The sequence below is a fragment of the Dendrobium catenatum genome, unplaced genomic scaffold (assembly GCF_001605985.2).
Source record: "Dendrobium catenatum unplaced genomic scaffold, ASM160598v2 fragScaff_scaffold_71, whole genome shotgun sequence".
Taxonomy (NCBI): Eukaryota; Viridiplantae; Streptophyta; class Magnoliopsida; order Asparagales; family Orchidaceae; genus Dendrobium; species Dendrobium catenatum.
In genome coordinates this window covers 874,458-895,837 of record NW_021318533.1, presented here as the reverse complement: position 1 = coordinate 895,837, position 21,380 = coordinate 874,458, and the positions used below count along the sequence as shown (strand labels likewise).

General features: G+C 37.1%; 1 protein-coding gene across 1 annotated transcript in view; it reads left to right on the top strand.

Moving 5' to 3' along the window:
* Positions 1–15,722, top strand: part of LOC110097045 (HEAT repeat-containing protein 6) — a gene marked incomplete in the record, with an annotated part of 130,981 nt that extends 115,259 nt beyond the window's left edge. Inside the window, 3 exon segments of the mRNA XM_028695434.1 lie at positions 12,658–12,776; positions 12,870–12,947; positions 15,236–15,722. Coding sequence (XP_028551267.1) covers positions 12,658–12,776; positions 12,870–12,947; positions 15,236–15,463 — 425 coding nt within the window.
* Between the last annotated feature and the right edge of the window lie 5,658 nt (positions 15,723–21,380).

The following is a 21,380-nucleotide window of genomic DNA, read 5'->3' as shown; positions in this document are numbered from 1 at the left end:
CGTACCAAGCTGTTCGGTATCAAGTTATCAAATCCGAGGCAATGATTTAAAGAAACGGCTAGAACGATGAAGGACAAATCGGAAATCCTACACTGCTCACGTCGCCTTCATTTTCGCGTGTTAAAGCCTGCTTCGTACGACGACAGCGGTGATGCCTATCAACTTTTAATGCTCGCGTCGTCAAGCCTCTTTGTCGAGTTGATCAAAGGATGATTCTTAGTTTGCTTATATGCTCGCGGTTCTGTGCCGCTACCTTCAAAACTTATAACGCAAGAACTTGAAACACGGTGTGGCCGGAAACGGAAAAAACTTAGCTCGCTCTTGACAAATGTTCGCTACCGTGTCTTGGCGATCGAAAACACTGGTTGGAAACCACTTTACTCAAGGTTTCGAAAAGAATAAGAGTGGTAGATCGTGGCTCAGGTGTTATTTTTTTTAATAGGACTACGCGTAGTACCGATTACGCGTGTCCAGTTCAAATATACAATAATATTTTTAAATCGGACACGCCGGCAAGTGGCTCTATCCGACACGATTCTGTTGTCGCGGAGGTATCCTATATCCGACTAACGTTATCACGATACAGCACGCCTCGTAAATATGGAGATACTCTCGTCAACAGTAGGTATATTTGATGTTCGGGAATATATTTTTGACAAAAATGTGTATTCCATGCAACTACTCCTGTGCTTTTTGGCATTTGTATAAAAGCAGTATTCTTTTTTATCATTATTCTTGCTTTTCGTAGCCTTATAGAATATTTTGATATACCTCTCTAACTTGGGTATTATTCTCTATTCATTTCTCGTTGATCCAACAACAAACCCGACTATACATATATTCTATTTTTGGCAAGTATTTTCAAATAAATAATAATCATATTCTCTTTAGTCTTATGTTATTTTCGTCCTTGAATCCTGAACAGTTAATTCTAATAGCTGAGCCTTGATTGCTCATAGGTTTGTGTGCACATATAATTTGTCGTTTTCTTCTCTTTATCTTTAATCACTACTTCTATTTCTCCCTATGAGTTCTGAATTTCTAGCTTTTTGGGGTTCTCTAAATTTTTCCTTGGCTCTTACTTGAGATGAGCCTGTGTTTTTTCAGATCCAAATTGTTAGAAGCTAGATTAATATTATAAATAGGACACTACCAGAAGTTTTCATCCCATTTTCGAGAACATTAGATTTGTCTTTCAGGATGTTCTCACCAGATTGTTCTATAGTTTTATCGGCTTACTTTGCAGAGTCGATCAGTGTTGAATTTTATCTTGCGAGTTGAATAGAGGACATTCGATAGATTAGAAGTAAATGCTTGGGTATAATTGTTTGCAACATAATTCCATATACGGTTGAGACTAGTTACACTTTAAGATTAAAAATTGGAAGGTGGGAGTTGATGATTATGAATCTGATAGGAAATACTTAAGTGTCGCTCAGTAAAAAACACACCGCCCGACACCTTAAGGAGGAAATTTTACCAGTGGAACTCCGCAAGCAAATCCTCAATCACAATTTGATAGCAAACAGCAGGAAAAACTTGCTGTTTTCCGCCAGTGGACAGTAGGAATCACAGGAAAACAGCAATCTAGCTGAGAAAAAATTGAATAAGGAAAAATCATGAGATATCTCCTCTACTTTCAACTAGTAGACAAATAAATAGCAACAGATACATTTGTTCTTCGATCCGAGAGGAAGAACAACTCTCCAATCTCCGCAATGCCAAGAGCCCCAAAGCAAGGAAACCCAATTAGATCTCAAATTCTAATCAAATTCAAGATGCCCTCTCCTTTCCCCCTAATTATCATTTAAAGTGAGGATTACAATTACCTAATCACCTTAAAATTCAAAATTTTCCCCCAACATTTGCATTAGCCCATGATGGGGCCCACATGAGTTCCCACCGCCCCCCGTGCTTGTTGCTCGCCGCCTTGAATAACCAAGACCGGTCCCGCTGGACCGGTTCCAGCCAGCCCAGGTGGCGGCGGCCATATCATATACTTCCCTCCAAAAAACTCACCTTGTTCCTCAAGTGAAAGGAAGGAATTGTCCTTTCATTCGGTCCAATGGCTCCAAGTAGCATCGAAATCGGGAAGACCTCTCCGCCTAATCAGCACTTCTTGGGTTCCATCTTTATCTTGATCTTACGCCTGTAAGCTCCAGAGGTTTCTAATATCACTTCCAAATCCTTAGGTTAGTTGTACTCAGGTAATTCCGTATTAACAGCAATGCTCCCCTATGCTCTCCTCAGCTGCATGATACATGAAAAACTGTAATGTAATAGTAGCTGATGGGCAACTTCAATCGGTCGCCCAGCGTCGATCTTGTCCCAACACTTCAAGGGTCCAAAGTACCTTTGTGCCAACTTTCTCATTCCTCCTCGCACTGTCCTCTGGTTGTATAGTTCGTAGTTTTAGGAGACTTTCTCCCCCCAACTTCAAACTGCATGTCTTTCTGTGTGAATCTGCCTGCTTCTTCATGAGTTGTTGAGCCTCAGAAGATGTTTTTGTCAAATTCAGCACTTGTCCCTTTCTTCCAGATACTGCTCAACGAAGATACCTGTAGTATTTCCTTCCCATAGCTGTACTAGGTGTTGTGGTTCTCTTCCATACAGCAACCTATGAAAGGGCGTCATCTGAGCTGCAAAATGATGCGAGTATTGTACCAATACTCTGCCAAGGCAGCCACTTCGCCCACCCGCCAGTGTTTCAGAAGCGAAAACACCTCAAATAAGTCTCCAGACTCGGATATTACTTCTCTCTGCCGCATCTGTCTGATGGATGGTAGCGGTGCTTCTCTTGAGATAAGTGCTTGCAACCTGAAACAATTTATTCCAAAAACTGTGACTGAGAAAACCTGCTCTCTCGATCTGACACTATTGATTCCAAATATCCATGCGTCTATACCTTCCTGATAAATGATGCTGCCGCAAACCGACAGTTATGCTCTTGTGTAATATGGTTAGTGTGCGATTTGTCGCAATTAGGATACTAAAATGTGAGTTATCGCATGACTTATAGAGTGTCCACCACCACTGATAACAGTATATCCTTCTGATCGCGCATTGCCATCGATTGAAATCCAATGGACACTTCCTCCCATACTCTGTTCGGATAGTGCCAAGGGTTGCAGTAGACCCCCTGGACCAAGCCAGTATTTGTCCTTTGGCACCATTTCGCATCTCGCCACCATCATCCTCTTACAATCTTTATGACTCCCCCTTTCCAGATAGAGCTCAGATGCCAGCCTCTATATGTATTTTGTACTCCTGAATGACCTCCCACAAGCACTTGCTATGGAACTCCGCAACATATGGGGGATATTATTGATGTTTGGCATCACAAACCTCCCTTGATACAACAACCTTTCCCTTCAATGTAATAACCAAATGGATGGCATCTTCATCAGCATGCTCGTCCACTTATTTTCATCAGATCCTCCCGAATTTTCTTTAAGCTCTTCATTCAGCATTGCTCTCCTCTGGTAGATGGGTTCCCCAGTCTACCATCAGTGGCACTGATTATTAGCTAAACTCTTGAAGCTCCCCCACACATCTGGATAAAGCATCAGCTGCTTTATTTTCCAAGCCGTGTCCTATACTGAATCTCAATCATAGCCTAATAACTTGGATAACCACCGCTGATGCTGGTCAGTGACCTTCTTTGCTCCATAGTACTTAAAGCTTTTCTGGATTGGTCCGGACAATTGGAAATGTTCGTCCCAAAAATGAGGGTCGGCCATTCTGTATGAATCGCCAAGATAATGGCCATCATCAACTCTACTCGTCATACACTCGATTCAGCCTTGTCCTGGTTGACAGCACTTGACTTGAGATGCTATTAGGGCCCTGTGGTTCTGCATCAATATTGCCCCCAGTCTATATCCTGATGCGGTCCCTCTCCACCACAAAGGCTCTGACGGAAATTCTGGGAGAGCTAAGAGGCACTGTCGTCATAGCCTCTTTCAATCGTCAAGGCTTGAGTGTGGACTTCTCCACATAGAAGTCTGTTCGTTCTTCAGCCCACAACTGTTCAGTCAACGTCAGGCAATGGAGCTGTAACCCCTTCACAAATCGTTGTTTTCAGCATACTCCCCAGTCGTAGACCATAGGAACGCGCTTTGGCTCATAGCCTTCCAGCCTATATTTCTCTAAGGCTGCATTTTGATGCCATTTTTTATTATGGTGTATGTGTATCCTTCTAGATGTTACTCAGATCTTGCTTTTTCTTCAGGATCTTTAGATGTACCCCATGGGATCCTCAAGTTAGATCTCACACTTGTGTCTGTGCTCATACAATCGCACGTGTTTCGATTGCCTTTTAAATACTAGTCTTGCTTATGAGTGTAGGATATTTTCCCAGAACCGCCTCATCTCAGGTCAGAATGTTGCCCCTATAGTGTGTGTTGCACACCAGATATTTGCATATGCATAGAAGAGTTGTGTTCATGACTCTAAACTGTATACTGCTGTGTAGATCAGTACTTACAGATTTGTTATATATTATCAAAAATATAGTAGATGATTTTCACTTCATTCAAGGAGATGAAAGAAGTCAATGCTTTTTCTTCGTAAGGTAGACTGGCAGACTATATTGTGCTCTCTAGATCTCTAAACTGCTCGACTAATTGCGTTCACTTCGAAGCATAACTCTCATAAGTAAAACATTAATGCTGCCCTTATACTGTGATTAAGTCATTATTACGATCGTTGAAATGCTTGATTCATGGTATGATTGAACTCTTACAATTTCAACCAATTATCTCATGTCGAACTTCCTGCTTAATGCTATTTTGCGATTCTTTTTTGGTGAGTAATAACACAAGATTTTATTACTAAATCCAGCTTTTTTTATGTGACTGAACTTACAAGATTCAATACATAAGGTACCCTTGTTGGCAATGTGTGCTGTCTAACAACCTCATTAACCAGTAATCTGCACCAGATTATCACCGGAATTTTGAAACTTGTTCCTGGGTGATCATAAGTGGCCTTCCTTATTTTTCAAGAGCACCTCGCTTTAATCCACGCAGAATCTCACAATTCACATCCTTTTTCTTCTTTGACCAGGTAAACTGGCATTTTAAGAAAGTATATCAAATGAGCTACACACTGCGGTTTTCTCCTGTGCTTCTGTTATAGTATCCTCGCTTCCAGCATCTCCGGATCAAACTTTCCTCAATCTCTGTCTCCTCTGAATCTGGGGGTAACTTGCCGGTAAGACGGACACGTGATGGTGTTCCCCATTCCTTTCAAAGTAATGGCGTGCTCTAGTTTCCTTCGGATAGGTTATAAACACGCGGGCGTGATAAAACTCACTGAACTGATTGTGGCGTAGGGGCTGACATGAGGCAGGGAATAGATGCTTTCTTAATCCTCAAAATTCTGATGCCTTCCAATCGGTGTAACTCCACCAAGAGCCTCCCCTTCCTCCTGGTATGCGTCCGGATTAGGGATTTGAGCGAACACCCCCAGCCTTTGATCTAGAAAATACCCCAGCATCCCCTTGGATACCACATTTCTTTTCTCCCCCCCTCGATGGACAAGCTCCGATTCTTCAAGAGCATCCCCAATTGATCTTGGTCTCCCCAAAGTTTAGCATGCCATTTATCATCCCTAAAGGATGAGCATGCCGTATGTGGCGTCCGAAAAATTCGGCCCCGGCCTCCTCGCCGCGCAACTGATTGCCTGCTTTTTGCTTTTTCTTTTGGCGAGGGGAGTTAATCCGGGTAAACTTTTGCGAGAGGCAGATGGTTGTAGATAAACACTACCCAGAGAATTCGCCTCATTTGCGGACTTATGATCTGAGTTCTGCTTTCCAATAGGCGCAAGCCCCTATAATAATTACCCCTCTCGATTCACGAGAGGAACTTTCGATAAGGCTAGTCGTCATTAGATACGTAATAATACGGTGTATTTGGATATTAAGTTAGCAGCATTGGGTATTGGATTTGGTAATTGAAGATTTAGAGATTTGATACTTAAAATAGAAATTGCCCACTTGCACTAAAGCGCATGTGGAGGAATGGATGATAGACCTGATTCAAATCCCACTGGTTCCGTCGTCCCGGCCATCGTGAGTCCCTGGTCTTAACTTAGTCAAGAGGAGGGTAGTCGACGAAACCTGACAGAGAAGGATCCTTGTCGGCAGCCATGGGTTGCTTCGTCCAAGGGACCTTGTAGACTGTTGGATGTTTGCCTAAGGGGGAAAAATTCAAATCCACCTTACTAACAGAGGTTTTTGTGCCATTAATCATATCCTATTGATTCATATCTCAAGATTTGATGCCAATAAGGAACCGTATTGCTCTGGCATAAAACCGGTATTATCGTGGTGCCATTTGGCGGCAAAATCACTCGGTTTTCAAGCTCCGATTCAAGCTCCAAGTCCTAAGTCTTTAGTGGTATACCATCTCCCGGTATTGTCCTAAGCGGCTCAAATTTCTGTCTAAGCTGCTGTTCCGAAAGGTCCCCTCCAAGCCTCCAAAAGTCGCTCCAAGCTCCGATTCAGCTCCAAAGCGCTGTACCCAAGCCGCTCCGGAACTCGCCGCTGCTGTCCAAGGCGCTTTGAAGGCCCCAAATCGCTGTTTGGGAGATTTAGGAACCTTCTTTTGCTGTTTGGAAGTCTCTGACAGCTTCCAACTTGCTACGAACTTGCCGGAGTTGAGAGAGGAAGGAAGAAAAAGCCACTAACTTTGTTAATCTTTGAGAAAGGAAGTGAATGGCTGTCTCAACTTTTGATTTGCTTCCTTGGAGTGAGAAGAAGGGCTCAGATTCTCAACTCCACCTCTTCCTTCACTTAAGAGAGCCGCACACCTGCGGCTTTGGCTCGCTGGAAGAAGGGCGACGGGCAGCAGAGAGAGCGACGACACCACCTGGAGGTTCGGCCGAAGGTGTCGCGCGCGAGGGGCGAGCCGAACGAAGGCCTGGGTGCGGAAATCCCCTCTGTCTCCCGCTCTTTACCTCTCTCTCTCGCTCGTTTTTTCTGGATCGGGACGGGCGAACAAACGAAAAACAACGGGGGAGCCTAATGCCGCTCCCCCCATCTATTTCGTTCACTTGGAGACGCACGCCTACCGCGTAGAGCTGCCCGAATTGTCCCATCTCCCCTCGTTGCGAGAAACGAGAGAAAAATCTGCTTGAGTAGATTTTCTGCTCAATTATTTTGAAATTGGGTGGGATTTGAAGCTCAATCTCAGCCCTAGATCTCAAAAAGATGTTTTGAAAGTCGAATTCAACCTAAATTAACAAATTAAGGCTGAAATTGAGTCCGAAATCGAGCCCAACTTGGATCGATTTGGGTCGATTTGGGTCCGATCGAGTTAATTTGATGAAATTAAACTCGAATCGGCGCCGAAATGTGTCGAATTACGTCGAATTGGTCTCAACGACGCTGGACGGTGTTCGATGTAGTTTGATTTGATTTTAATTGAATTAAATTTGATTTAATTTGACTAAAAAAATTAATTTAATCAAATCGGGGTCCAATTTGAGTCGATTTTGCCTCGACGACGGTCAATTGGGTCGATCGAGCACGATCGAGCCTAGTCGGGCTCGATCGAGGTCGGGTCGACACGAAAATAAGCGTCAACAAATGTTCTCTCTTCTAATCGAGAGGAGTAATGAACCATAGAACTACAACTAGATCATAAAGTCTTAGTAAAATTAAGGTGAAATTTCTGGGTAGTATCTTTTATCCTAAATCTATTTGATTTCTAAAATTTTGACCCAAAATATTTCATTTAAACTCTACCAAATGCAGAGAGAGGCTAGAGTGAATTTTTGGAGCTCAAAGCTAGAGTGCGAATTTTTGGAGCTCAAAATTACCGACAATTTGGTGTAGCCATGTTATTTTAGATAATGGGATTGCTTTTAAAGTATCAAGATATATAAGTAATTTGATTCGGGGGAGTTTTTCAAAGCCAGCATGCATGATGTTTATTAGGTCATATAGTTGTCCTTGAAGCAAGCTTCTAAAAAAAATAACATGACCTACCACTTTGACCTGAATCGATTTATGGATCGTTTGAAATTATTGATTTGGGAGGGTTTTTCAAAGCCAGCATGCATGATGTTAATTAGGCCATATAGTTGTCATTTGCTTATGAAGCAAGCTTCAAAAAATAATAACATGGCCTACCACTTCGACCTAAATCCAAATATGGACCAGTTGACACTTATGAACTTGTGATAGGTGATGTAAGAACAAAACACTCTAAATGTTTAAAATTTTACATAAAGTAATTTATCCATAGATAGTTTGTAGAAATGAGTTTGCTCATATCATTTTGAAAATAGCTATATTCACCTGAAGATTCGATATAGCAAAGTAGCCTACATATTAAGAACTAACGTGATTGACAACTTGACATTAGCATAAGTATTTTTTGTCTAGCACTATGTTGCTTGCTATCGGAACTTATCATTTACTACATGTACATTTTGACCATAACATAACAAGTAATAAAATTTCCTTATGTATCAGTTCACTGAGAGGATTTTTTTTTTTAACTTTATTTCTTTTGAGGTTTCAATGTAGACTAAAATATAGTCAACATATATTTAGGAACAAATGACCTTTTTTTGTCTCCCTGATTCTTTCTGAACTTGTATTGAAGAATTTTATGTGGAAGATCAATCTCTGCATTGATTATTGAAGATTACATCTCTTAATATACATGTCACGACCCGACCCGAATGCTCGATTTAACGAGGCGCGAACTAAATGTCGGACAGTAGGATCTAATTATTTCAGTTCATAAAATTAATAACATTAAAACATCAAATTCTCTTTTCTTTTATTCGAAGAGCCACTAACAAAATTCCTCAAATATTTAATATTTATCTCAAATCATAAATTACCTCTTATTCACGTCGTCTTCTATAGACGAACTCTTCTTTTTCTACTATTTCTAAATCTTTGGAGACTTATCTGAAACAATTAATTAGTGAAATGAGTTTACAAAGTAAACTCTGTGGGTAACTGTTAAAACAATCTACATGAGTATTCTTTATTTACAATATACATATAATATTTAATATGCATCTTATCTTTTCTTAACTTTATTTCATTCATTTCAATCATTTATACATATCAGGTCTTTTTCCTTCAAAACATTGTAAAACTTTAATATTTATTCCTTTTCTCATTTAATTCATACAGGAGCATCGTCTAAATATACCTAAAGGTACAACCATTTTTATTTTTTATTTTCCTTTTTCATAACCTATTCCTTTTTGTGCACGGGTACGTTGCTTCCCCAGCCAGTACCATACAGGGGTGAATTCTTGTAATTTTGCATGCATATCCTTTTTGCTTTTTCCTTTTAATGTTTGCAATTGTTTATTTCTTTTTAATCTTTAAAAAAATTTATTGTAGCATATGTAGAGCAAGTTTTAATGACATGACTAAAATTCTTGTTGTGTATGCATGGGCCCTAACTAATGACTTTTGGGCTTTTAATGCCTCAATAGGCGTGAGATTTGAATTATTTAAAAAAAAAAGGGTAATATCCTTGTTCAAATATAAGGCATGTTTTTGTCATTACTTTTATTAACCACGTCATGTTATATATGTTTTTTATTTCACGATCATTCGTAAAATTAATATCAAAGTATGGATTTGGATCTTTCATGAGCAGGATAATTTAGGAATAAAAATATTTCTCTGTTTTTTTTTTTTTCCAAAAATTAATACATCCTCTACCTTCCCAACGATGCCTCCCTTTCTTACATTCAAGCAAAACAATAAAATTATTGCTCATGAACAATAATTTGAACAACAAAATTACTTTTTCATGGAATAGTAAGGTAATTTTTCTAGGATAGAACATTTTGTCCACGTGAATGGTAAAAATACTGTTCGTGCATTGAGTAAAGCGACCTGACCCCATGATTCTTTCTCGAAAATAACTCCACAAAAACTAAATAATATCCACTTCTTCTACAAAAATTTCTCCACAGTTTAAATTAAAATCCAAAACAGAAATCTTAAGCTCTGAAACTTCTTTCACAATTTAAGTTAACCTTCCTTGTGCCTCAAAGGAACCTCCTCCAAAATCGAGTTCTAAACCTAAATAATCATAAACACCCAACAGGCCTTTTTCTCTTCAGTGTGAGTGCATCTTAAAATGTGAACAGTATCACGACCCGGCCCGGTGAACTCGCAAGTGCGAGGCGGGAACAGAGGTCGGACGGGAAAAGAGACAAGTTAACAATGAATATCATTAAATCCTCCAAAATGAAAATTAACATCTTTACTACAAGAATGAAAGAGCCATTAAAGTAATTCAAAATAAGATTTTTCTATTTCATTTACCTTTCAAAAGAGATGATTACATAAAAAGTTCTTCCAATAGAATGGATTCCAAATCACAATTAACCCTCTCAAAAATCTATACATACCATCATCTATCAACAAAAATAACAAAACATCAAAAGAACCTGCCGCTTGTCGTCTCCCTACGACGATAAGTGCGCGGTGGTTGGTCTGCCATTTACCCTTTCCTAGATTCTCCTGAAAAGTGTTCCCACAACGAGGGTGAGTCTTATACTCAATAGGTGAGAATGGAAATTCAAATAAACTTAGAATCAAGAGAGAAAAACTATAACATGCTTTGGGAATTTTAGCAAAAGAATCATCAATCATATAACAAGTTGTGCTCAAAGAAAAGCATACATTTACCTCAACTTTCAAATGCTTAATCCTTCCATAACCTTTCCTTTCTTCCTTTTTAAAACATCATGCCTCAAGTGATAATCTCAAATGCATATAACATGTGTATGAAACATTCATAACAGTTTAATATATATAACTATAACACCCGTCTCATGAGTATCACTTGTAACTGATCAGGTACATATAATTTGGCCATTTCCTTTTCATTGGTTCATAGGAACCATTCTTTTCCATAGCTCATAAGAGCCTCCTTTTCCATGGCTCATAAGAGCCTCCTTTTTCATGTGATACTCTCGCGTCAACATGCACATACATTTATTACTTATATTATTATTAGAGATGCTTTATGTAAATCATTCTTAAACTAACCACTTGTATGTTTCCTTAGAGAAATACATGATTGATATTCTTATGTGTGCTTTTGCAAGTAAGAGGAAAGGCATGTATAGCATAAAAAGAGAAATGAACATGTGATTCATTTATAAATCGTACATTTGTATAAAAAAGACCCATTGCATTTGCTTCAAGTGTCTTTAAACTTACAAGGGAACATGAGCCATGAAAGTTTTTTGATGAGCATAAATGAATTGGTAATTTCTATGTAATTGCAATGAAAGAAAAGTTGTCTAACATTATTTGTTTGCAATTGTTTATTTCTTTTTAATCTTTAAAAAAATTTATTGTAGCATATGTAGAGCAAGTTTTAATGACATGAATAAAATTCTTGTTTTGTATGCATGGGCCCTAACTAATGAGTTTTGGGCTTTTAATGCCTCAATAGGCGTAAGATTTGAATTATTTCAAAAAAAAAAGGGTAATATCCTTGTTCAAATATAAGGCATGTTTTTGTCATTACTTTTATTAACCACTTCATGTTATATATGTTTTTTATTTCACGATCATGCGTAAAATTAATATCAAAGTATGGATTTGGATCTTTCATGAGCAGGATAATTTAGGAATAAAGGTATTTCTCTGTTTTTTTTCCCAAAAATTAATACATCCTCTACCTTCCCAACGATGCCTCCCTTTCTTACATTCAAGCAAAACAATTAAATTATTGCTCATGAACAATAATTTGAACAACAAAATTACTTTTTCATGGAATAGTAAGGTAACTTTTCTAGGATAGAACATTTTGTCCACGTGAATGGTAAAACTACTGTTCGTGCATTGAGTAAAGCGACCTGACCCCATGATTCTCTCTCGAAAATAACTCCACAAAAACTAAATAATATCCACTTCTTCTACAAAAATTTCTCCACAATCTCCACATTTTAAATTAAAATCCAAAACAGAAATCTTAAGCTCTGAAACTTCTTTCACAATTTAAGTTAACCTTCCTTGCGCCTCAAAGGAACCTCCTCCAAAATCGAGTTCTAAACCTAAATAATCGTAAACACCCAACAGGCCTTTTTCTCTTCAGTGTGAGTGCATCTTAAAATGTGAACAGTACCTATTTCTATTAACATGAACAATTAACAACAAATTTATTAAAAAAAAAAGAAAAAAAAAAGAAAGATAAATGAAAAAGGCTTTCATTTTCTTCTGCGTAGGGCTTTAACACTTCGTAAGTCATCAAAACAACCAAACAGTTGGTTCTTACATTACTACTTCCATTTGAGCTCTTTAATGTACCTTCGAATTCATGGAATCATCTAAGTAATATCCATCGTTATTGATCAGTGACTAATGGAGCTTATGTTTACTTCACTGTTTTATCACTGCGTCTCTTTCGGAGTATGTTTTTTGGAACCAGTGGAATTGATGTAAAAATAAATTTTGAATTTTCATTTTTGTTATAATTATTTGAGTCCAAAGGTTTTCAAACTTTATGATTTATCGCTCACCCCAAGTGTATGCCATTATTTTAAAGGATTACGAACTTGTTTTAAGAGTCATTTTCTAGCTCATATTGTTTGCTGCGCTACATTAGGTAATTTTAGTTGCTGAGGGTTTAGGTATGTGGGGAAAATATGCAGATTATGGAAGCTCATTTTCTGATGTCGTTCAAGGGCTGGAGCAGGTACTAGAATCTTTAGGTTCACACCACTCAGTGATGCCATCAAGTTTCAAATACAAGGACAATCTTGAGAAGCAGGTCTGGCTGAAAGCATGATCTTGATGTAGGTGTTTTTATTAATGAAAATTTTTCTTTTTAATTTATTTATTCATGTGTAATTTTTTTTTTCAGTTGAATCTGACCACCTTACATGTCCTTGGATTTGTTTCATTAGAGGATGGTCCGCTTCTTAAAGATTTTCTTCTCAAGGTGATCTCAACTCTCTTCAGAATCTTTTCTAGACATACAATATACCTATTCATGCATATGTAGATATTCCATCTTGTAAATTTCCTTTTGAAACCATATTTTTTAGTGCATTAATTATCTAACTGTTTTTTGGGGTTGGAATTATGTTATTTGCAAGGATATATTTATGGAAAGAAATCTTTTTATTCAGTCAACTTTAGTAGAATTTGCTTGTATCTGGAAAGTCTATAGTTATGTATCTTATAAGAGTTCATCTTATTGAAGGGATTGTTTTACGTGAAGTGCTTCATGAGTCTATACTTCAAACGATTTCAAGAATTGGTTGTAGAATCTATTTCCATCATTAATGAATTTTCAATTATGCGTAATTTTAACTCTAGGAATGGCATTTCCACACACAAAATAGTCCCTCGGGCTAAACTACTTCCATATTTCTAAAGATGTATATTTTGAATGTCGAGAATGTTCCGGACGTGATGACATAGTCCGTTTCATGATCGGACATTATCTAAGCGACGTCGAGGCCTGATTTCCTCGAAATACGAGTTGTCTCGAAATTCATGCCACTCATTAGGATGTTCCAAATTGAACAAATAAAATACAGTTTTTTGAGTATTTGCAATGTTCTGAACACAATGACGAAGTCCGTTTGTTAATCCGACATCGTTTGATCAGCCTCAAACTTTAATTTTGGGTGTCGGTCGTCTCTTTTGACCAATCTCATCCGATTCAATTACGAGGGGCCTCGACCTAGCAGAATTCAATATCCTAATCGCAACGGTACCATCCATTTGACATTCGGATGTCATTTGGCCCTTCAAGTGATATATGGCGCCAAAGTACATAACGTTTTGTTCAACAATTGGGATCCCTTCTCGTGTGGTTTAAGGTATAGGGGTCAACACCGCCACATTGTTGGTCCCACCACAATGTACGCCACGTCAAATTGGTGGTGCCTCCTCATATATAAACTTACTGTAAATGAAAAATTTAAGCGGGCAAAGGATTTGTTTGGAACAGTGGTTAAATTAGAGAATTCGTTAATTTGCTTCTAATATATTCTAGAGATTCCAAAATCAGAGTTCTGAAAACAACCTCTTTGCAAACACCGGGTTACAGTTGCATACATTAACCCCTCAGACCCTACATTAGCAAGAGTCACAAGCACAATCATTGGATACATATATTTGTTTTTCATAGAAATGAAGTACAAAATGGAATATTGCATCGAGTGTCCCTAAATAGCATAAGAACCAAATACAAAAGCAGCAAAGGAACTATAACTAACATATTTTTTTATGGTGAAACTTTATAACGATAAAATTAAATGAGTACAATGAGGGCAATTAACTTGAAAAGCTAGAGAAGAAAGACCTTGGCTTCTAGGCATGGTGGCCCATTTAAAAGCATGCCTGTATGTTTGAGTTTGAGTTTGAAAGAAAGTTCGCATACTTTCGAATGATTGCACATTTTATTGGAGTGATTGCACACTTTTCGTAGTGGAAAAATCCAGTTGGTTTGGTTTAGTTTGTTAGTTTTGAATTTTTGTTTGAAGAAACTTATTTTAGTTTGGTTTTGAAGTTCTGTAAAATTGAAATAAACCAAATGATTTGACTTAAGCATGTTGGAAATAATCATATATCCTATTCTTCTATTACCTAGCCTTGTCCAGTTAACCTGGTTGAATCAGAACATTTCTCCTATATTTATGGACCTATAGGCTCTTTATTGAACTATCAATTTAGAGCAAACCTGTCAAACCAAATGGAAATAAATTGTTGGAATCCCAAATCAAACCAAATTGAATTGAAGCAAAACTGAAAAATCAATTCCCAAAGATTAATGTTCCTAAATTGAAAACCTAGGTGAAATTGGACCGAGCATGTCGGTTCATTTTGGTTTGCTGTAATGATGGTTTGATTTTGGCATCAGGTTTAATTAATTAGTTTAGGGTTACAAATTTGATGTTTGCATAAAGCTGGTTAATGGGTTAATGGGGAACTCCTGATGTCAAGCCACACCAATTTTGAGTATGCTAGTCAAGTGCACTTATTGCTGCGTTTGATTTCAGAGAACAACCATGCATTCAATATAATTTTGTCGAGTCCATTGAATTTGGTTACTCATTCAGTTCAACAAAAATATGTCCACCCCTATAATTCATCAGGCAACAGTGTCTTAAACAGCAATTCATGCAAATTTGTCACTCCCTCTGTTCATTGATATTGATATTATATCTGAAATTTACTTCTACTGTGTTTTTTAATTATTTCTGTAATATGGTACAGAAAGCGTATTTTTTTGAGGGCTGGCTCAAGTTTCTGTGCTCATCTTTAGTGGAAAGTCAAGATCAATCCTCATCGAGCACGGTTGACCAATCTGATGAGTATGCTCCATATTTGCCGAAGAAAGCAATGGTGCACGCAGCACTCAAGTCCTTATATGACATCTACAAGTGCAACAAACATCATGACATTGCGGAAAGATTTGTGCAATTAATCGGCAAGTATTTTTGACATTTATTCTTTTTCTTGCCGTAATTGCAAGCTTTCCATATTTAATGATATTTATCGCACTCATAAGCAATGTGATCTGAAGAAAAAAAAAAAAACATCTAGTGCTTGCCAAGTCTTTAAAGATGGTAGTTTTTTAGTTTTCTGTACTTATTTTTTAATTACAGTTTCTGGTTGGCTTTGTAGCTTACAGGTCAGCATATTTTATTCCTGAAAATGCTAAATTTATTTGAGTTATAATTTTTTCCCAATTGGGAACCCATAGTATCACATCACTATTAACACCTAACTTTGCTAATTAATCAGAGTCCAAATCAAAATAAACATGACTAACCATATTTTTAGACTTTAGACGGGTGTTTCATCCTCCAATAATAGCATTCAACGGAGTTAAAGTTTGAATTTAAAAAATAGACATTGTAAGCCAAGAGCAAGCTCCAAGATATCTATATTGCAGTTTGATCATCACTTCGATTCCTTGTCTTCGCCTTTTTAACAATCATATTGTAATTTGTATGAATATTGTGAAATCTGTAATAAAAATGGTACTTAAAAGGTTTAACAATCATATTGGGAAAGTTTTCTTTCTCTTAGGAAAAGATTGGTGATTATTCCTTACTCAGGTGAACTAGAACAGCCCCTTTTTTTATGAGATTATATATCTTCAATTTTTTTCTTTTGTATATTTTGTTTTAATTTATTATTTTTACACTGCTCTCTTCATTGATTTAGATCTAATGCCTTAGTTCTTACACTATTAAGATAAGTCATCCTTAAAATATTAAGGCTTCACAAAATCTATTCAAAATCAACCACCCAACAACTCTTAAATTCTCCTAATATACTTGTTTTTTTCCAGAAAAAATATTGTAGTTGTTTATTTGCATATATCTTTATAGGTGTGTAGCAAGTACTTGGCGAGATGTGATGAAGGAGCTAACCCCCAGTGGGTAACATGGGAAAACTCGCTCGATGGGCAAGGTGAGCTAATCACTTGCAATGCACAAGAGAAGTTGCCTAAATGATCAACATGTGGTATTTACTCTCATAGAGGGCAGTTCAGGTTTCTCCCTAAGCAATCAAATCGGCACCTGCGGCATGATTAAATGTTTTCCATGATCACTCAGTCTCTTCCAACACACGTATCCTCACTCATGCATATCTAATTTAATTATAATAAATCACTTGCTAATGTGGCCTTCTACTCATCTTTCTACCGTCATCCTACTTAGATCTCCATTTTCCTCCAATAATAGCACACTTGCCTCACCCTTCTAGGGCAACTCAAGCACTTCAACATAGGTCGTCGGCAACCTCAGTAAACTTGTTCGTTCCAAGCGCTCTCATCTCAACACTAGTTTATGGACTCACCCAAACGTAGTTGCTTGAATCAACTTGCCACTATCAAAAGCACCCTAGAGCTAGATCATCAAAGGCTGCACCCTCTAGCAAGTCATGTGACGACACATGTCCATGGCAGCCTATATTGAGCCATTTAAATCAATGAATTTTTTATTCTTTTGATATAGCATTTATGAGGCAACACATATCTAGGGCAGTAATGATCTCACACACTATATTTGGTCTCTTGTCTCTCCTATCCATTAGATGAGTTCTTTCTCTTACGTGACCTTCAGTGATCACATGATTGTTGGTTAGCTCCATAGTTTCGTGAGTCTTCATCTGTTGCAAGTTAGGAGTGTGTATGAATCGACCCTCTCTCAATCCTTGGGTCAGTGTAACTTGGGCAACTACAGGTTATAAGTCTGTCACTTTTAGCATTTCTTTTTAGAATGTCATTGTAAAGCTTCTTACTGGCTCGTCTAGTTCTTGCCTTATCTTTAACAGAGCTTGTGAGCGCTTCTAGGTTTTTTAGCAGTGAAAAATCCAGTCAAATTCTTTTGAATTAAGGTGCTATCTGGTTGGAATACAAAGTAATGTAAGGGTTCTAAAAATTTTGGAGTTTAGTTGGAATACATAGTGGTGCAAAGTAAAATAAATATAGTGTAAATCATTTTAGTTCATTTTTGAAGTAAATCAAATTTGTCCAATTTTAAGTGAGAATGATTTACACAACAAGCAAGCTCACTTTACTGCCACTGACCGCCTGTAAGCCACCACCTGTCGGCCACCACCGACTGCCACAGCCACCTTCATGTCACTGTCGATAACCATTGCCACCACCACCATTTACCATAGCTGTCAGTCTCTACAACTATCGTAGGCCACCACTACTGTCAACGGTTGTTCCAGGCCACCACCACTAGTCGTTGGCCACCACTACCATCGCGGCCGTCATCGACCCCCGCCACCTATGGTCGTCGTTCACCCCCGCCACCTCCGATCGTCGTAGCCACTTGTCGCCAACCACCACTACCACAGCCACCACCCATTGTCGATTGTAACTAGCCACAATCGCTGTTGGCCCCCACTGGTCGTCACCATTTATAAACTTTACACTGCATTAATTACTTCAAATCAATCAAAAAAAATCATACAAATTGTTTGTGAAATACACTTGACTTTACTAGCAAGAGCTAGGATCTATGAAAATAGAGAGTTGCAAAAATAGAGGAAAATGTTATAGATTGCTTCAAAGAGTTATATAGGTCTCAAACTAACATAGTATCAACTATATCAGTTAAAAGGACAATATAAGTTCCACAAATTGTTCATCACCCTTTATTTATAGGGTTTTGAGGGTTACATGAAAGAAAATGTAAGAAGTATAATGCTTGATACACGCATACAATATTGCATTACAATAGACATGTGTCGTCCCCTAATAGGCTGAGGGAGAATGGGGGTTATTTTGTCTATGGGCAAGCTCAATAGTGTTGAGTATGCACTCAACGAGCTCCTGTGGTGTGGGGGAGCTATTAGTGCCAAGTAAGAGTGGGCGAGTCTACGAGTGAGTTCTGAGGAGTGCTTGGATGCTCTTGAAGCTGCTGGTGGCTTGTGCTAGCCTTGGATCACCTATGTGAGAAGGCCAATGATATGTAATTTTGGACAAAGCATGTTTAGCGATCAGCCAATCAAGGTAACGAGAGTTGAGGGCTCGTCAGGTTGCCGCTTTCCTATTGCTAAGTTTGTATGTGGGCGTGGTCGCACCGCAGAGAACTAGCGACCAATGCGGTATCCAAGCACATGGTGGGTGTTGAATTGTTGGCTTGGCGCATAGCTCATGGTCTACGGTGAGCTCCTGAGTATGCTTGGGCGAGTAGCACATGTTGAATGTTTTGGCGAGTCCGCACATATCATCTAGGAAAGTTCATCATGTGGGCCCCTCCAGATGCTGAGTTCTTGTCATGTTCTGTTGGGTTATTTGTTAAATTTCTATGAAGTTATAGGCGAGTATATAATATAAGAAATAAAAATTAAATATTAGTTTAAATTTTGGTTAAGCCAAATCAAATCAGCTTAAGATCTTATGAATGCTCGATGATCAGTGCTTAATTTAAACTTTTGCTTGATTACAGTAGCCACATTCAAATTTCAGTCAGGTGGCTTTGATTATGATTTCAGTTTAATAAATTAAGATGTGCAAAAAAAGTCATCAAATTTTACAGATCGTCATATATTTATAAATTTTGACATATTCAGCGGAAATATAAAATTTTCATAAATCAACCAACTGAAAATTTACACTTGGAATATAATATTCTAAAAAAATATTAAAGTATGATACTTTAAGTATGCTTTATTTATATATTCTTATCTTATATGAAAATTATATTGTACGTCAAATGATATGACCTCAAAACAAGAAAAAAATTACTGGAGTTCAATAACCCAACCCATAAAGTTCCAGCTTCCACACGACTGCATAATTTGTTGTCAACACCCGGAGTACATAATTCTTAGCAAAAGAATTAAAGGCACGAGCTAATTACGAGTTGACGTTGTTGATTAACCATTTGTTTGAGCGTGATTTACGATTCTACCACTGCTTGTAGGATTAAACCGTAGGCCATTAAACGGCTTGGCCCTCCATCTGGATGATCCATTTTTAAAATTTAATCCACATTCTGATTAAGGTTGACCTGTTTGCCACTCTGATCAAATAAACTATTCTAATAATCAGTATTCACTGCCTTATGCTTTGTTTAGAATAATTTCTTTACTTTCTAGTACAACAAAATAATAGTAGTCAAATATAAATTATGACGGACTAAAAAGTCAAGAAGTAAGAGAGGTCTCTCAAATGAAATTTTAGGTTTCATTTGAGATGATTTTTTTGTTGATATTTTTTTCACTATTTTTAAGAAATTTTTTATACCTTAAAAATGTTTTAAAAAAGTTATAAAAATTGTGTCAAACAAATCCTTTATTTCTCGCAGCTGTTCCTCTTCGCATTTTCGTATCCCCGCCCATTCCAAGGCCAAAAAAAAAAAAGGTCGACGCAAATTTATCCAGCGACATCATGTTTGCTTTAGAAATTTCCAATACCTAATTTCTTATGTGAACTCGTAATGTATTTATAAATTTTGACATATTCAGCGGAAATATAAAGTTTTCATAAATCTAAAAAAATATTAAAGTATGATACTTTAAGTATTTTCGTATCCCCGTCCATTCCAAGGCAAAAAAAAAAAAAGGGGTCGACTCAAATTTATCCAGCAATATCATGTTTGCTTTAGAAATTTCCAATACCTAATTTCTTATGTGATGCTCGTAATTAATGTGATGAGTTTAACTAAAAACAATAGATAAATGTTATAATTATTCAGCATTTCCTAAGTGCAAATAAGTTGTATACAACAAAAGCGTAAATATTTTGAAAATTTATCGTAAGGTTTTTCTTAAAGTTGTATGAATCTTTCATTAATATTTTTCAAAGAAAATTTGATGATTTCTTATAATTGATGCAATTAAATTTCAAAAGATTTTCAAATGTACCCTTGTATAAGTCTTTTCAAATATTTTTCACAAGTACTCAGATGTGTCATACTAGATGGACCTTGTGAGCCCAAACAGGTGCTTGCCCAATGATCACAAGACCTAACTTGACAAGGGACTAAGAAGGGAGTCACCCCTTGCAAGGACATTTAAGGGTCCTTGTGGATTACCTGAGGGCCTTTAAAGATCAATCAATTAGTAACTCACCCTCCATCAAGGGATAGTCACCCTAGTTATAGGAAAGAATCTATTCAAAAGGGTTTAAACTCACCCATCATAGTCAACAAGCCATGGAGCTTTTCATCCTCACAACCTAAATGCACTTGCCCTTCTGCTCCAAGGCGATTTGGAGCTCCACCATAGGTTGTTGATGACCTCAATATATTAGTTAGCTACAACCTTTGTTCCTACTATTTAGTTAATATTAATATTATCATATTAATATAACTACGTTATAATTATGTAAGTTTTGAATATGTTAACTGTAAATTATCATTGAGATTAAATTAATTACAATTATGATGATCTTTTTTTTTTATTTAGTTTATAATATGAAAATTATAACTAAGAGTAATTGTAATTTGTTTTAATTTTGTCATTATTTTAACTTTTTTTATTTGATATTTATGATAATCATAATTTGATGATAATTATATAAGTTAAATTATAACTACTATATTAATTATAATTTAATTTATGATTATGATGATTATAATTTAATTGTAAATTATAATTATGTTAAATTATATTAAATATAGTTTAATCATGAATAAGCTTAAATCTGTGCTCAATACTTGCTAATAGGCTCACCCTCACCTGCTCGCCAAAGACAAAGAAATATGATAGATATGAGCAATCATCTATCAAGCAAGATAGGATGTAACGTGGGTTTAAGGCACGTTATTTTGAGTCATTATTCAAAGTATTTTTAATTTTTTATTTGTTTAGCCTTTTCTGTAGTCAATAGATCCTTATAAATAAAGGGTGAAGACGAACACTTTAGATCTTTTGCATCTTTAAT